The sequence below is a fragment of the Jatropha curcas genome, chromosome 7 (assembly GCF_041381405.1).
Source record: "Jatropha curcas cultivar XTBG-Jc1 chromosome 7, XTBG_Jcur_1.0, whole genome shotgun sequence".
NCBI lineage: Eukaryota > Viridiplantae > Streptophyta > Magnoliopsida > Malpighiales > Euphorbiaceae > Jatropha > Jatropha curcas.
The window spans coordinates 21,406,270-21,423,909 of record NC_143157.1 but is presented as its reverse complement, the minus strand read 5'-3'; the positions used below and the strand labels follow the sequence as shown (position 1 = coordinate 21,423,909).

The 17,640-nt window shown below is 30.1% G+C and overlaps 1 protein-coding gene across 1 annotated transcript; it reads right to left on the bottom strand.

The window, feature by feature from the left end:
* Positions 1-12,818: 12,818 nt before the first annotated feature.
* LOC105641105 (cytochrome P450 726A27) lies at positions 12,819-17,264 on the bottom strand. The gene is given in 5 exon segments (XM_037641913.2): positions 12,819-13,285; positions 13,288-13,426; positions 13,518-14,285; positions 14,287-14,412; positions 17,250-17,264. Coding segments are annotated over 5 exon segments (1,515 nt in total).
* Positions 17,265-17,640: the final 376 nt, after the last annotated feature.

The following is a 17,640-nucleotide window of genomic DNA, read 5'->3' as shown; positions in this document are numbered from 1 at the left end:
ATTCATGCAATGTTATGTCAAGATATCTGTATGGCTCCATAAGGTTATAGTGAAACCGAAGTGATAAGAAAAACTGTATGAAACTGGATGAAACTGTATGCTTGGCTGCTATGGCCTATTTAATTATATCCACTCAACGGCCTGTAGCCGGAGTACCAAACTGTATGGGGCGCAGATCTGCTATTTTATGTCGCGACATAGCCTTATCTACATGGTTTCTACCTAACCTCAATGGAGCATAATAATGGAATGACAATAGATAAAACAAAAGCATAGTAACTGTGTCATAATTTGCATGCTTGTGTCATGTTAGTTTTCACATGCTTGTGTCATAAAAATTAACTGCTTCATCATTTCATAAAATTTACTGCTTACCTGTATGCTGATAGCCTCGCCAAGCTGGCAACTTGTGTCATGTTAGTTTCACACCATTTGCATGCTTGCATTTTGTGTTTATACATGTGTTCATGTTGTCTTTTTGCTTTAAAATGATTGAAGACATACAAGTTGAGAAAAGAAATACAATTGCATAGAATTCATAACTTCATACACCATTTCACATCATTTCACAATTGCATAGAATACAATTACAAGTTGTGTTTACCTCATTTCACATCATTTGCATGCTTGCATGTTGTTTTGATGCATGTTCTAATGTTGTCTTTTTGTTTTAAAATGATTGGAGGCATATAAGTTGAGCAAAGGAATATAATTGCATTGAAAATGAAGTCAAAAGAGCATAAAAACATAAGTCGCGAGCGCACAAATGAAAGTCGCGAGCGCGCAAAGCACCAAAAGAGAGTCAGTGAGTTTACAGGCCAAGTCGCGAGCGCGCAAATGAAATTCGCGAGCGCGCGACGTGTTTTCCAGCCTGCGCAGTCTGTACTCTTTTGGTCATATCTCTCAATTTACAACTCCGATTTGGGTGATTCAAAAACCCATGTAAATCTAACACATAGAGGAACAAATAACTCTTCTATGACACTTCCCAATTCCATCATTAAATAGGGTCAAAATCAAGGTGAAGTTACTGGTAAATTTTCCAGCAAAACCTGTTTCAGCATGAACTCAATCTCTACTTCATTTATTCATTTCATCTCATGCTTTTTCACCATTTTCAGTCATCTTACTCAACATGAAACAAAATATTTTCTCATTATCAACACACCACACAAATTCTCATGCAAGGAAATTAATTAAACGAAAAGAGATAGCACACCTTCACTTAACAAGCTTGGAATCTTCTTCTTAGCTTCCTTCTACCTTAAGCTCACCTCTTCTATACATAAGAATTCTTATGAATACTCTAACAATATCACCAAATGATTCAAGTATGAAATTCAAGAAGGTTTACTTACTTGGATAGAATAGAAGTTGAATTAATCCTTAACCCCCATTAAAATCTTCACTACCATTAAAAGTGATGGAGAAAGGAAAGCATGAGAGGAAAAGTAGAGGAAAAAGATGAAGATAAGGATGAAGAAATGAAATGAAATGGAACTCACGGGTACATCTCCAAAATATCATGGATTTTTCTGTGAAAATTACCAAATGGTACCTCAAGTGTCAAAATGGTACAACTTAATACCTCAACTTTATACTTTCGTGCAAGCAAGTCCTAATCCTTATACTTTGATCTTTTTGTTTCCTTCAAGTAAGTCCACTTCTTTTCCTGATTTCAATTACATCCCATTCTACCCCACTCTGGACTCTAATGGCTCGAACCGGGTTTTGGATCAGCCCGACTCGACTCTAAGCAACGACTCGATTCAATAGAAAAATGGGACGTTACAAACAACATCTTGCTTTGAATGATGAACTTGGGGAAAAACATGTATTAGATCATGGAGAACACAATTTATTAAATGTGGTATTATTGGAAAGAAAGGATCTTCTGGTGGTGTATATATAAAGACCATTGATGAGCTCAAATCAATAGTCTCAATTATTTCTTCATCTACCAATATTGCTTTCTGCTTATTTTCATTTAAACTCTCATCCAATGTCCCTTCCAGATGTACCTCACATTTTTCATGGTCATTAATAATCATATCTGAAAACAAGAAATTGAGATTTAATTCGTCTTCAAAGGAGTTGCATTTTTCACATGTAGGTTTTACTTCTTCTAAATATGCAATTTCCCATGAAGTTTCCTCATAATTGCACTCCTCATCTCGATATTCATTAATTGCCATGGTTATCAATTTTGCTGCTTGTACCTCCAAATTCTCTATTGCTGTTTGTTGGATTTTAAAATTCTCACGAGTTTCATTCATAAATTCAGTGTGAGATTTAGTAAGGGCAATAATCAAATCCTCTAAATTCTTTTGTTTTTCTTCTTCATACTCAAAATTTTGAGGATATTGGTGATTCCAACCCTGCAGTGAAGGATCCCACTGCCAACGGTAGTCAAAATCTGCCATATCATTTAATATGTAAAGTATATCTTCATAGCTACTTTCCAGAAGGTGAATACCGGTTGCAGAAAATCCATTATCCACCCAACTCTTTGTCTCTTCATCTAGTCCACAATAGAATATGTAAGTGAGATATTTATTAGTAAAATTATGATAAGGACATTTTTCCAATAATTCATTAAATCTTGCCCAAGCTGCATAAAATGGCTCTAAATGTTGTTGAATAAAACTTGCAATTACTTGTTGATGAAACATCTCAAAAATATTGTACAAGAAAATAATGAAAGTAAAGATCAATAAAAACAAAGAAACAAGATACTACAAATAATATAGACAAATATTTCAATTAAGAAATAAAAACAAAATGTCTACATTAATAACAAGATAATTCGTATTGATATTGGTATTGTCAATCCCCGGTAACGGCGCCAAAAACTTGACAGCTTATTTTGCAAGTGTACGAATCGCTACAAGTAATATATGATGAGTAAGATATCGCTCCCACGAGGCTTGTAATCCAAGTACCAAAATTATGTTATCTCATTATTATTTAAATGATAATTGAGAGAATTGTTTTATAAATGTAAAATAAACAAGAGTCAAGTAAACAAAAATTGATTAAAAGAAATCAAGGAATTGAAACTACTAGGGGTTTTGATTTCACTTAATTCTTTCCAATTTATTTCATTAGTTCATTAATCAATTTAATTATTCAAGTAGAGGAAACAACTCTGAATTCACTAACAAGCTCTTCCGATGTACCACTAGCTATTTTAATTCCATTTAATTACCTATCTTCCAATAGCGCAATCAAATATGAATTAAATCATTAAGTTATGTAGTTGTTTATGAATTTACAATTTAAGGTTGATAAATCATAAAAAAACCCCATGAGTCAAACCATATAGCTTCCGCATCAAGTTATTATTCTCATGTGTTTTATTAACCTTTTCATATCAAATATCCTTCTTTCGATAGTGATAATTGAAATAAATCAATCTAGGGGAAAATTCTGCCTAGAAGCATTAAGTTCATTAATAAATCATAACTTGAATAAGGAAAAATAAATCTAATGGCATAAATTGGAAAAGAGATTAAGCTACATCAAACCCCTAGTATAAGAATTTAGTTACACATGGTACTTAAATAAAACTCAATAATACTTGATAAATATTTCATAATCAATAAGAATAATGAAAGAAATAAATAAGATTAAGAGTTTAGAAATAAGAACTAGTGATAAATTGTTTGGATGACTTCCTTGAAACTTTGCACAACTCTTGAAGACTTAACTTCTAAAGAAAATAAAACTATGTACAAGACTAAGAGAATGAGAGATATATGAGATGGAAGATGAGATGATGGGATGAATTGGGATCCTTCCTCTCTTTATATAGATTTCTTGGGAGAGAAATTCTACATTGTTTAGGCAATAAATTCCACATTGTTTAGGGAATAAAGTTCTCATTAGGCCTTAAATTTCTCTCAATCTTGTCTCTTCCATGTGCATAGATTAGAACTTGATTTGCATGTCAAGAAAGTATCCAAGGTGAGCTCATGAAAATGATAAGGAATGGTTGGAAATTTTGACTTAAATCAGCACTTGGTATTTAGCACGGGCGTGCTTGGACGCACGGTCTGGGGCGTGCCAGGGTCTGACTCTTTGCTTGATTTTCCTTGGTTTTAGCACGGTCGTGCTGATTGGCACGGGCTGGGCGTGCTAAAATATTTTTGCTTCATTTTGTCCTTTTCTGTGCAAAAACCCTACAAATTCCTTAAAATCAAGTGAATTATGATTCAAGGAAGCTTTTATATGAAAACATAAATAAAATTAAGATAAAAACTAAATAAAGTAATTAAAAATACTAAAAACTTTAATAAAAATTATATTAAAAATACTATAAAATAACACTTATCAATGAACGTTCGAAGCTAATAATTGGGTGCTGCTATGCGTTGCTCGACCAGGTTTGACCAACTCTATATATAAAAAATGGAGGCTGCTAATTAGCGTGCTTAATGAATCGGTTTTCTGCCTTTTGCTTACAAGATCGTGATAAATTATTTAAGCATAAATTATTCAGAGTAGTGCATGTTAAGCATAAATGTGTAACGACAATTTGCTTAGGTGGAGACTTTTAAATATTATGAGTGTTTTTATGACGTGCATTCAACGTTGACTATATATGCACAAATCTATAATATCACTTAATAAATAGATTTCAATATATATATATATAGGTATTAGATATAATAATAAAATATTATATATATTTTTAAAATTAAGATTTCAATTGTTCGTCATCTCACTTACATATTTTCATTTTATTTAAAAATAACTTTTAAAAAGTAAAAATTTAAAAATCTTACTCAGTATAATTTTACAACTCAAAAACTAATATTTTATCAATTTAATATATCAACTAAATTTTTTTAATGTGAATGTATCAAAAAGAGTCTTTTAATATTAATCTATTAGATATATAATATTTTTCAAACGAAAATGGAAAATTTATAAAATAAAATTAAAATTAGTTTTATTAGTTTTTTTATCTTTGAAGTTTTAATTTGAGTCAATTTAGACAAAAAAAAAAGTCATAAAAATATAAATTTACATAAATATTCTTATTTTTGGGTTTAAGTATCAAATCCTATATTTTATTGATTGAACTAATAAAAGAATAAAAATAATTTTCTAAAAATAGTATTAGAGGAGCTTTATATATTTTAAAATATTAATCTTTAATTTTCTTAAAAAATCATTATCGAATTTTGATATTTAATATTTTGATGGATAATTGTAAATTGTAATATGTACGTGCATAAACTATCAAAATTTTCAAATTTTAATGATAATTTTCAAATTTTAATGATTTCCACATTACAGGAGGAGAAGATACATTTCATTTATTGATTAGTTATATATAATAATGTTGTGTACTTTTTTTGAACGGTTATGTTATGTTGTGTACTTCCTATTATATTCCTGTCATACTTCTTATATAAGAATTCTTGTTGTATATTTCCTGAATAAGGCTATTTAAATTTACAAGATAATACTTTATTTTTATTAATATTTAAATTAGAAATTATAGCTATAACTCAAATAAGAAATTATATCATATTATCATTTTATTATAAATTATGGTCACGTTAGTGTGGATATAATATCTATAATCTATAATCTATGTTCTATACTATATGTAGATGTGGGAACAGAGGGAAGAATAATGAGATTTTTGATATTGCCCTCAATGAAATGTAGAATATCCTCAAATAACCTTAGTCGTAGCCAATTCGAATACCAACAAGTGTTTGGATGAGTGGTTTAACATTTTTCTCCCTTAGATGAGGTCGAAGATTTAATCCTCATAGATAAAATAAATACTCATTGGGAGCACTTTGCCCTTCTTGGATTGACTCGATGCGAGCAAGATTTAGTTTTAGTTTAGTGGGTTCGGGATACCTGTGGTTAAGACAAAAAAAAAAATACATTTTATTATCTGATTGGATATAATTTCTAAATATTATTTTTAAAATAAATATATATAATAAAAAAGAAAAAAAGTATACTCTTCTTTTTTTATAGTTGTAGAAAAAAGTGTGAGTTTATTTGGAGATGATATAACGTTTCTTTTATGTAATTTTTATTTTATTACTTAATTAACTTATTTATTTATTTATTTTAAATTTACAATTTACAACAATAGAGAAACAAAATACTTGAATAAACTCATTAATTGACCAATATTGAATCCTAGCATGATTTGCTTGTAATTTTCATTTATTGACTTAGCTTTTTTTTTTTTTATCCATCAAAATCAAATTTAATTAAATTATAGCATTTTCAGGGTTATTTTTGAAATTCAAATTAGTAATTTTTTAATATAATTTATTTCTTATTATATGTTGAGTTCTTAAAAGAGTTTTGTTCTTAATAAAAATTTGTTAGTTTATATTTTCTTTTTGATTATTGAATTAATTCAGTAACCATTATTGTCACGACCCGATTCCACGGGCCGGACCGGCACTAGGGCCCAGGTAAGCTTAAGGCCCCCGAGGCCCGTAGTAAGCCTGAAACACTAAAATTTGCTATCTCCATATAAATTTCAAATATTCAGCCCATACTACAAAAAAATAAACCTCAAAATTTTATTACATCTCGGCCCAAATTTATCTTCTACAAAATTTCACAGTTCGGGCCAATTTACAATACATCACATTTCTTCTACGATAATGCACGACTAAATGTAAGTAAATTCTACAACTGCGGAGTTACTAACTATTTGGTATACATAACTTTTTATACATATAATTACATAGTAAATTAATTATGAAACTGGGAAAATTTTCTTCTAGCCCTGCGGCAAAGGATCATAACTTAACCGAATTAAAGAGAAACTCACTTCCTGAAAAATTAAACAAGATATGTGAACCTTTTAAGAAATAATACCTATTGCATCGCACACGCATTCACACAAATGAATAAATATATCAATCTAGTCATCCGACTAGTTATATGCTCACGCAGCCAGTCACACAAATGACATGTCACCAGCTCTCACAAACAATATCACCTTCAAATAATCACATCACGTGGAAATTAGTCAGTGGCACCACCTGAAACCCCAACGAGCCGTCCTCACACATGGCTCGCCCTCTCATACATGTGCACCGGGGAGCCGATCTCCCATACGGCCAACTGGTCTAATCCTCACTGACCAGTCCTCTCATTGTTTTTCCACTCTCTCTTTTCTTTTCCATATCAACAGGAGGCAACTCGGTGGTCTCCATCCAATCTAGATCGTCAAGTGCTCACAACAGGAGGCCACCCTGCGAACTACAATCCAATCTAGATTGTCAGGTGCGCAACAACAAGAAGCCATCCTGTGAATTTCCATATAATCTAAATCATCAGGTGCACAAGGGGGCGCCGATCTCCCATTTTCCCGGCCGACGGTCAAGTATCATATCATAACCGGATCCATATCACAGACCGTCCTCACAAACCCCTGGTGGTCCACTTCATCCCAATTCCACACAAATAAGGCAACGTATAGCACAGCACAAGTAATCAAACAATTAATCAAATATTGCAGTTAAATGCAAGCATATTAATCAATTAAACGTCATAATGCAATGCACAATTAGACATCCAAAATCAAATGCAAATAAATAAGTAATAGTGTTAACAATAAATAATAATAATAATAACAATAATAATGAAAATAAATAAATAAATAAATAGGTAATAATTAAATGAATAATAAAGATAATAAATAATCAGAGCACTCTATTTATTATGTACCAAGTTATAGAACTAATCTAAATAAACTTATTAATTATGTTGTTAATTAAAACTAGTCTAAATTCTATCGAAATTTCGGCAGCACCTCCCCTAAAAATTAGACTATCCACCTGCTCAAATACCACAACATTATTATATTTATCAATCAATGCACACAGCCCATCCGTCGGGCAATCAATCAGTTTAAAATCCCATCCTCCTTCGATCTCAACATCACCACACAATTAAAAATTATACATTACAATAACATTATATCTAAACTACCTTAATTAAATCAACACTAAAATTATAAAGCTATTAACTATTCACATTTACCGACTTAAATTAATTACATTAATTCACTACAAAACACCAAGTTTAGTTTAATTAACTAACATCACTAACATTAACTTAACTAAACTCATTAATTACAAATAATAAAAATTAATTCCATTAACTAATATTACTAAATTAATTAACTACAAATAATAAACTTAATTTAACTAACTAATATTGTTAACATTAACTAAATCAACTAAAATTATTTAAATTAACTAACTAAATTTAATTAACTATCATGTTCGCTATCGCAATCACACACACACTAACCGATCTAATTTATTTACAAAAGATCATAAATGTCTATATATATATAGTTAAGCTATTCCAATAACTTAATTTCTTATTATTCATTTCAATCTATTAAATATCTCAAATAAATTCACTAATCAATTAGTTCTTTATATACAAAAATTGAGAATTTAGTCTTAGAACGTACCAATTGAGAATCGGGCGACGATTCCGTGATCAGCATGAAGAGCGAGATATTCTATTTCTCGGGGCCTCGCCGGAGTCTCACCGGCCGGTCACCGGACCGCCGCCGCCAACCGCCATGCACGGTGGCCGGAAAGTCGCGAATGCCTAGAAATTTGCAAGGCTACCACCCCTCGACTCCAATTTTTGTGAGGAGTCCGAATCCACTATTAGTTTGTTGAGCCAGTGGCTCATTTGGCCGGATCCACCTCCACAGTCACCTTCAAACCGCTGTCCATGGTGGTTCATCAAAACGCAAAAAAAAGTACAAATTGATGAAGGGGAAATGTTCATAGGGAGGAGAGGAGTCGATCGAGACCTTCGGTTCACCTTTAGCCCGTCGGAAATTGGCGAGAAGTCGCCGGAGACCGAAGAGCGCGACTGTCGGAGGAGATGGCCTCGATTCGCGCCGCTGGAGGTCCGATCGGAGCGAGGGGAGGCTGGGAACGTGTCCAGCTTCGCCAAAGGAACCGATCGCCACCTTCTTCTTGCTGGACGGTGGCCGGAAACGGAAAGGAGAGGGAGGAGGAGGAGGGGTTGTCGCGCGATCGAGAGAGAGGAAGAAGAAAAGAAAGAAAGAATGTCGGTTTCTAGATCATTCCGGTTCGATTCGAACCGGTTTGGTCTAATTTAATGATTTGGCTCGATTCTAGCTCGGTTTGCAGGGTTTTCACTTGGTTTTCGAAATATTCAAGCTGGTTTTTCGACAAATCAATTTGATTTTTGGATAATTAATTCATATAATATTCACACATATATAAATATTATTTCCTAAAAAAAATTTTTTAAGTTTTCTCAAATCGAGGATTCCGATAATATATTTTTGGGCTTGGGCCCAGCTGGCAAATTTGGGCTCGAATCGAGACTGTATTCTATTCGCAGCCCACAAAGTAAAAATTTCTGATTTTTAATTTAATACAAATTCAAAGGTTTCAAAAATAAAAATTCGGGGTGTTTCAATTATTAACAATTTTACTATTTTTTGCATATGGTAAAATTATAATAAATATTATTAAGAGTACATATTCATTTTTTAAATTTCATTTTATGATAGTACAATAAAATTTTTTATGATGGTTCAATTTAAGAGGATGTCAAGGAAATTAAAATATTTGATAATATGAATTTTTTTTTTCTAAACGGAAAACCAATATTTTCTATTAATTAATAAAGAGTTAATTTCTAGATATTCTTACAATATTAATTAAAAGATTTTCAATTTATATTTAAATTAAAAATTTTTTAATTAATACAAAAATTTTCAATTAGGTTTAGATAACATAATTTTTGTGCACTATATGCAGAATTTTAATACAACACAAAAAATTCTCCATATTATTCACTCTTAAATACTGTTTATTATTAACGAATTTACTCTTTATATTATATAAGTTTTCTTTGTACAATGATAAAATTTTTTGGCCTAAACATTTTTATATAAAAATGAGTGTATTCTGTAAAATTTTTGCTGACAACGCTCATATTATTTTGCAGTATTTTTATTTGATGTTAGAAATAATAACTCTAAATAAGGGAGAAAATGCATATTTATATAACTCTTTTTTTCTATTTGATGTTAGAAATAATAACTTTAAAATAAGATTTGTATAACATATGAGGAAGTATCATATAATCACATTTACACTTATATTGGTTACAACCAAGTCCAAACAAACAATGGAAAGGAAATGGAGAAAGGGAGTTAAGTTATTTTGTTAAGGTTAGTTTTTTTATTTATCAGCAAATAAAATTTTATTTTATTAAATAAACATATCCAGGAAAAATTTAGCAAAATCAACGAACTATACCTACACCAATAGGCCCATAAATACACTCAAGCCTACTTGAAAACATTAAGTGAAAAAAGCTGGAGAATCTCAAAAAAAAAAAAAAAAAAAGAATATAAATTTCTCTTGAGATAAGAAAAAATGAATTTAAAACCAAAACTGAATCAAATCAAAGTACCCATGAAGTTAAAAATTAATTATGACCCAATCCTCATATATCCAAACTAAATAACCTTTGCTCTTATCCTCTGATTAAAGCTACCTAACTCAAACATAATTATAACCATGCCAAAAAAGGTTCTGCATAAATTACTCCTTCTTTAGCTAGGTTATTTGCAAAACTATTTCTTTCTCTATTAACATGTTTGAATTGGAAGGAAGGCAAGGAACCAAGAAGAAAATCCAACATCTCCAAGGGCGATGTTCATGTTGAGAAATCCAGCTCAAGACAACTCTATAATCCATCTCAAAGATAATTGGGATTTTGGTAAATTCTAAATGAGTATAAATCTCAACAACTTTAGTTAATTTAATACAAAATTATTGGATTAATTAATAGGTTAGATATTTTAAAAATTGTAGAATTTTATTTATAAGTCTTATATATCATTCTTATATTTGTCTTTGCCATAGCCAATTTCTTTTTTATTTATGTGAAAAACTACATTTTGAATACTTAACCAATTTCTAGACCTTGTATGACAAATGTCATACATGAGATTTCAATTTTAACAAAATGTCAAAAAAGAATACAAATTAAGATAATAATAATTTTGGTCAAAAAATTTTAAATAATATGAAAAGTAACCTTACAAGAACGAAACGCCAAAAAGGAAACACTGAAGAAAAGAAAACAGGAAAATATTCTGTTTTGTAGTGCCTTAACAGAAAATAAAAGGGCATATGAGAGAAACGCCAATGGTCTAACGGTGACAGCAACGGTAAAGTATAAACAACATCTATGGCGGTTACAATTTTCCTCGAGTATTAAGTTGCTCAAATGCTTATACAAAAATAAAATCACAGAAGAGAAACGACAAAATAAAAAGCAAAAATAATTATTGAAAACAAAAAACGGCAGCTGAAATTTATAATCAAATGAAAATCAACAAACCTTGTGAACCAAAAAACGCAGAAATAATAAGAAAATATAATAGCGACTGAATAAGTTTCATTTTATTAACGACAACACAAAAAGAGAGGAAATGGAAAAAAAAGGAAACACTTAAAAAAAGAGGAAACATTGATATATTCTGTTTTATAGCGCCTTAACTAAAAAAAATAAATAAAGGGCACAATAGTAATTGAATAACATAAATCATATTAATTTAAATTTAAAGGTCAAACTGACAATTTTTCAAATAAATTTCAACATTTAGTAGAATATCTCATCTCTATTTGCATTTGAACAGGCCTGAGCAAGCAACTATGCGCATGGTAAAAATCAAGTTTATTAAAATAAAGAGGACAATTAAAGTATGATTCTTGTGATTTGCGAAATACAATTAGTCCATCTCTATTTTTTAAAAAATAGATTAAAATATCCTTATAGTTTACTTCCGTTAAATTATAAAGTCATTTCGTCCAATTTTTATATCTTTTCCATTAACCATCTTATGAAACGACGAAAATACTTTTTTTGTATTTAAAAATACAAGACCAAACTAACTATATTTTTGAAATCATAGTTACTATACTCTAATTTTTTATTTTAGTATTTCTTCTTTGACCTTTGTGTTTTCTTGTTGACTTAACGAAAAATGCGAAAGTTGGACAAAATGACCTAATAGCATAACAGAAGCAAAATATAGGGACAAATTAATATATTTTAAAAAAGATAGGGATAAATTAGTTGTATTTTACAAACCACAGGAATCATACTGTAATTTTTCCTAAAATAAAAGATGAAAAATATTAAAATAAAACACAACAATAAAAAATCTAAAAAAAAAGAATAAATTTTTTAAATGGTTTTGGTCAAGTTTGATGAAATAAATAATTTAATAAGTAAAAAAATTGAAAATTTGACTTTGTAGATAGAGAATGGTAGTTTGTGGAATTTGGTGTAGTAATGTCTAATTCCATGGAATTGAATTCCTAGAATTGATATCAATACTTTCTTTTTCTATTCGAAACACAAAAATATAGATTTTTAAATGAGTTCCACCAAATTTTGTGTAATTCAATTATTTCAATCGAGGGATATACATCACTGAAAAAAATAAGAAATAGAAAGATGGAAAAATTCATTTCTGTTATATCATTATTTCATTGACACAATGCAATTTATTACACCCACAACAGTTTATTTTTGGTACATTCCAGAGTAAAAACTAAAACCAAGATGGAAAACTCACCCTTTATCTCTCTTTTTTTTTTTTTTTTTTTTTTTTTTTTTTTTTTGGGTTGGGGAAATAATAAAGAGAGCAAACTCACTCCTATCTTACTAATCTGCATGCAACAAATTAGTACGTGAATATTACAAACACTTGATCTTGAGAGAAGACGTAGAAATTAAGGATGATATGGAATGGGAATCAGTTCAAGGTCTACTTTTCTTCTCATAACTCCTCCAAAAGCATCAGTCATGTCAAGGTTCTCTGCAGTTATTCCTTTAGGAAATTTCCAGTCAAAATGAAAGAGCAAAGTTGCAAGGAAAATTTCCATATGAATCACACCTAATGTAATTCCAGGGCATATTCTTTTGCCTCCACCAAATGGAAGAAATTCAAAATGATTTCCCAGATAATCGATTGAACTATCAATAAATCTCTCGGGATTGAATTTCTCAGGTTCACTCCAATTTTTAGGATCTCTTCCGAGTGCCCATACATTAACCAGAACTCGAGTATCAGGATAAACATCATATCCACTAACTTTAGTCTTTTGCTTACAAACCCTTGGAAGTAGTGAAAGTACAGGATGTAATCTCAATGTTTCTTTAATAATTAACTTCAACCATTTTAATTCTTGAAGTTTGCCTCCTCAATGTATCCTTTTTCACCAAAGACACTGCGCAATTCTTCTTGTGCTTTTTTCATTATTTCCGGTTTTCTCATCAACTCTGCCATTGCCCATTCCGTAGTTTTTGAGGATGTGTCACTTCCACCCACAAAAACATACTGCAATGGAAAGTAAGAAATTATAGGTTGAAACTTGAAATCACAATAAGACCCTAATAAAACTCTTAAAAGAAGATGAGTATATAATTACAATGGTTGACGCTTTAATGGTGACGTCAGTCAAGGGAAAATCAAGATTTCCACTTTGTTGAAGGTCCAGAAGAACATCAACAAAATTGTCTGCTTTCCTCCCATCGCCATCCTCCGAAACCCACGCCTGCTTATTTGCTTTATGCTCTTGTAAGATATCTTCAAGGATCTTATCTGTTTCATGATGCAATTTCAAAACTCTAGACTCTTCCCTCTTGACTGAAGGAAGCCATTTTAAGGAAGGAAACACATCAGCTATATTAAAGCCTAATGTAAAAATAATACCATCGATACATCTTAACAACGTTTCTTGATTTTTGCTTTTATGACCAATAGCATTTCTTGCAATTATAGAATTTGTAACCGTAAATAAAGTATGAGTAAGATTAACAGAACTTCCTTCTTTGGAACGTAGAAGTTTTATAAAATCTGCCATTTCTTCTTCTCTTATTGATTGAAACGACTGTACTCGTTTTGCGCTAAGTAATGCCAACGTGCAAAATTTTCTCAATTGCCTCCATTGATATCCGTATGACGCAAAACCCATCCCGTTACGGTTATAATTCACCACATCATTTGCAAGGATAAGCGCTCGTTCTGCAAAAATGGGATCTTGGATTTTCAGTACTTCTTTGGCTGCTTCCAGCGAGGAAACAACAAGAAAGGGAATTTCACCGAGTTGAATACCCATTACCGGTGGTCCGTAAGTTCTAGCCAACTCTGCAAACCGGTGATGAGGGTCGTCGCCGGTGAGCTGGAGGATATTACCTTAAGAAAGGTAATTTCCATGGTCCTGGCGGAGGGTTAGAATCATGTTTGTATAATTTCTTCGATATTTTTAATAAGACGTGAAGGAAAAGAACGAAACTGAAAAGAATTGAAACTGAGAGGATTTGCTGTTCCATAATGAGAAAACTGTTTGGTTATGGAGAATATTTGCATGGAGAAAGAGCTAATGGTGAGTGGTTCCGGAAAATTTTACCTTGACAAGGTGATTGCTCCGCTCATAGACCAAACCAACGAGAATAAAGTTTTTTATTGTAAAGAGAGTATTTCTGACTATACACTAACAAAAAAAAAAAGAGATAAAGTCGATATACTTTTTAAAAAATCTTTACTGTCATTGGTTTGGTCCATAAGTATAGCTATGGACCCGGTCTAAGTCAGTAATTTTTAGGTTTAATGACAACAAAAAAATTAATACATAAATAAATAACCTGAATTTTGATTTCTTTTTTCAATTTTTATCAATTCTCTTAATTTTATCACCATGGATTTAAATTAGTTTTTTCAGCAATTATAGGATAAACGAATGATTTGACTTTGCTTTGCACGAATCTCTTCCCAACTTGCATCACATGGCTTTAGGTTTTCTATTTGGCTTTGAATTTTTTTTGTTTAAATTCATATCACCTGGATTTTTTATTCAAAATATCATTACTAAGGCTCTGTTTATTTCCGTAACAAAAATTGTAGAAAAATGATTTTTTTTTTTGTTGAAATTCATATCACCTGGATTTTTTATTCAAAATATCATTATTAAGGCTCTGTTTATTTCCATAAAAAAATTGTAGAAAAATGAAAACTTTTTGTTGAAATTCATATCAACGGATTTTTTATTGAAAATATCATTACTAAGGCTCCATTTATTTCCGTAAAATAATTTGTAGAAAAATATTTTCTACAATTTTCTCCATTTGTTTCTTTAAGAGAATTTATATGAAAAATATTTTCTCCAATTTTTCATTGTTTTGGGGAATTCAGAAAAATAAGTCAACCGAAAATATTTTTCTAGTCAAAGGAAATTAAGTCACATTTAAGGAAAAATGTCTTTTCATTTTAAAGAGAGAAAAATATTTTCCAGACATTAACAAACTTATTATATCTATATAAATTCATATTTTTTTAATCTATTAACCATCCATAGTCATTACTTCCGGTCACTGTTTCACCACTAGCCACCACCATCAGCCACTGGCCACCGTCGGCCACCACCATAGGTCATCGGTGACTTCCATAATTTCTCTTTTTTTTTTTTTTTGCATTTTTCTAATATTTGCATAATAAAATTTTTAAAAATGAAATTTTTATTATTATTAATATTTTTATTGTCTTATGAATTAAAGATTTTAATATTTTTTTTTACTTAATTTTCAATATTGTAACCAAATAATAGAAAATAAGTCATTTGAAAAATATTTAAGAAACACATTTTCCTTGAGAAATATATTTTCCAAAGGTAATTTATTGTTTGGAAATGAGACAGAAATTTAGATTGTTTTTATCTTCTTTACCAAATACTAGGCATGGCCGGTTTATTGAACCGCCGGTTCCAGTTCACGGAATCGACGGTTCAAAATTTTTAAAATGTTGAACTTAAATCAACCCTTGAACCACCGGTTTCAGTCCGGTTCCGGTTTCGGCCGATTCCGGTGTGCTTCTCATGAACCAACTGTTCTGATCATGGTTTCCGGTGATATATGTTTTTTTTTTTAAATGATTTTAATGTTACATTTTTTTTCGAAAAATATTAATGTGAGTTTAAGAAATATTGGTAAATTTTATTTTAAATAAATTTTAGAATACTCATACTCATATAAGAATAAAATTAATTAATTTTACAAAATAATCAAATAAATTATCACTTTATTTTGTTTAAATGTTATTAATTAAATAAATTATAAGATAATTTTGAAAAATGCTTCAAAAGAATGTAATTTTAAACTTAGTAAACAATTTAAAAGGGTAAAAAAAAAAGAAGTTAAAAACAATATAAATTTAGGCTAAATATTTCTCTCCTTTTTTACCATTTTACTTTTTAGATTTTTAACTTTTAAAGTAAAGTGTATTTTTAAAAAAATCTTAAGTAAAATATATCATGTAGTAAAATATTATTGAGACTTTTAGAAATGTATAAAATAAGATAAATTATTGTAATTTTGAAAATAAAAATAAAAAATTTTTCGGTTTGAACCGGACCGAAACTGCCGGTTCAAGGCCGATAAATTTATATGTCTACTTAAAAATATATATTAATCATATTATAGGAAAACAACAAGAAAATAAAAAATGAAAGTTATTAGTCCTGCATATCTCTAATACCACTGAGGATAATTTTGAATATATTTATTATCACTAAGGATAATTTTGAAAAACTCATTATTTCTCCTTTTTTTTTCAAATTTATATATATTATAGATTTAAATATGTATGGGAATTGATTATATAAACAACTAGTGTTAGAACTCAATGCGCGAAATAATATTAAATGATGAAATAATCTTTTATAACATTATTCAAAAATAACAAAGTTATTTAATAAAATGTTCGTGAAATGCATTACAAAATTGTATCTCCTTGAGATATACTAAAAGAACGTTGCAATACTAAGATATGTCTTCTTAAGTATTCTGAGAAATCTTTTACCAAAGTATGCAATAGCAAAAAATATGTATGGTATGACTTAGGGGTGTCAAAATGGTTGGCATGTCATGTTCAGTACGGATTCGCCTAACATGCAACATGATTAGAGTCAACACGAAGACGATCAATTTAATAATTGTGGTAAATTTCTCAACATGAATATGACATGAAAATTAGACAGGTGACACGAACATGACACGTTTAACCCACCTAATATCATAATAGGTCATGTGTGTCATGTGACCCATATACAACTCGTGACCCGCTTAATATCATAAACAAGTTAAGTGGTTGTGGACATGTATACGACCCACTTAACCTGCATACAACCCACTTAACCTGCTTATAATATTTTTAAATTTTAACATATTTAACTCTAATCATATTTAAAAATAAATATTCATATATAAAATGCATAAATTTTTCAAGATTCATAACTAAAATAAAAAAGTAGTATAACAATAAAATTTAAATAAATGTTAGTTGGAGTATTTACATCTAACACTAAAATTACCTCTTTACTCTTAAATAAATGGGCCACTCACCTAACCTGCGTGTCAACCCGCGATACAACACATTTATATTCATGTTATAAATGGGTGACTCGATTATGACACGAACCTGTTTAACCTCAATTCTAACTGATTTATTTCGCGTATTAGACGAATTGTGTTCGCATGTTATGATCCATTTTGACACCC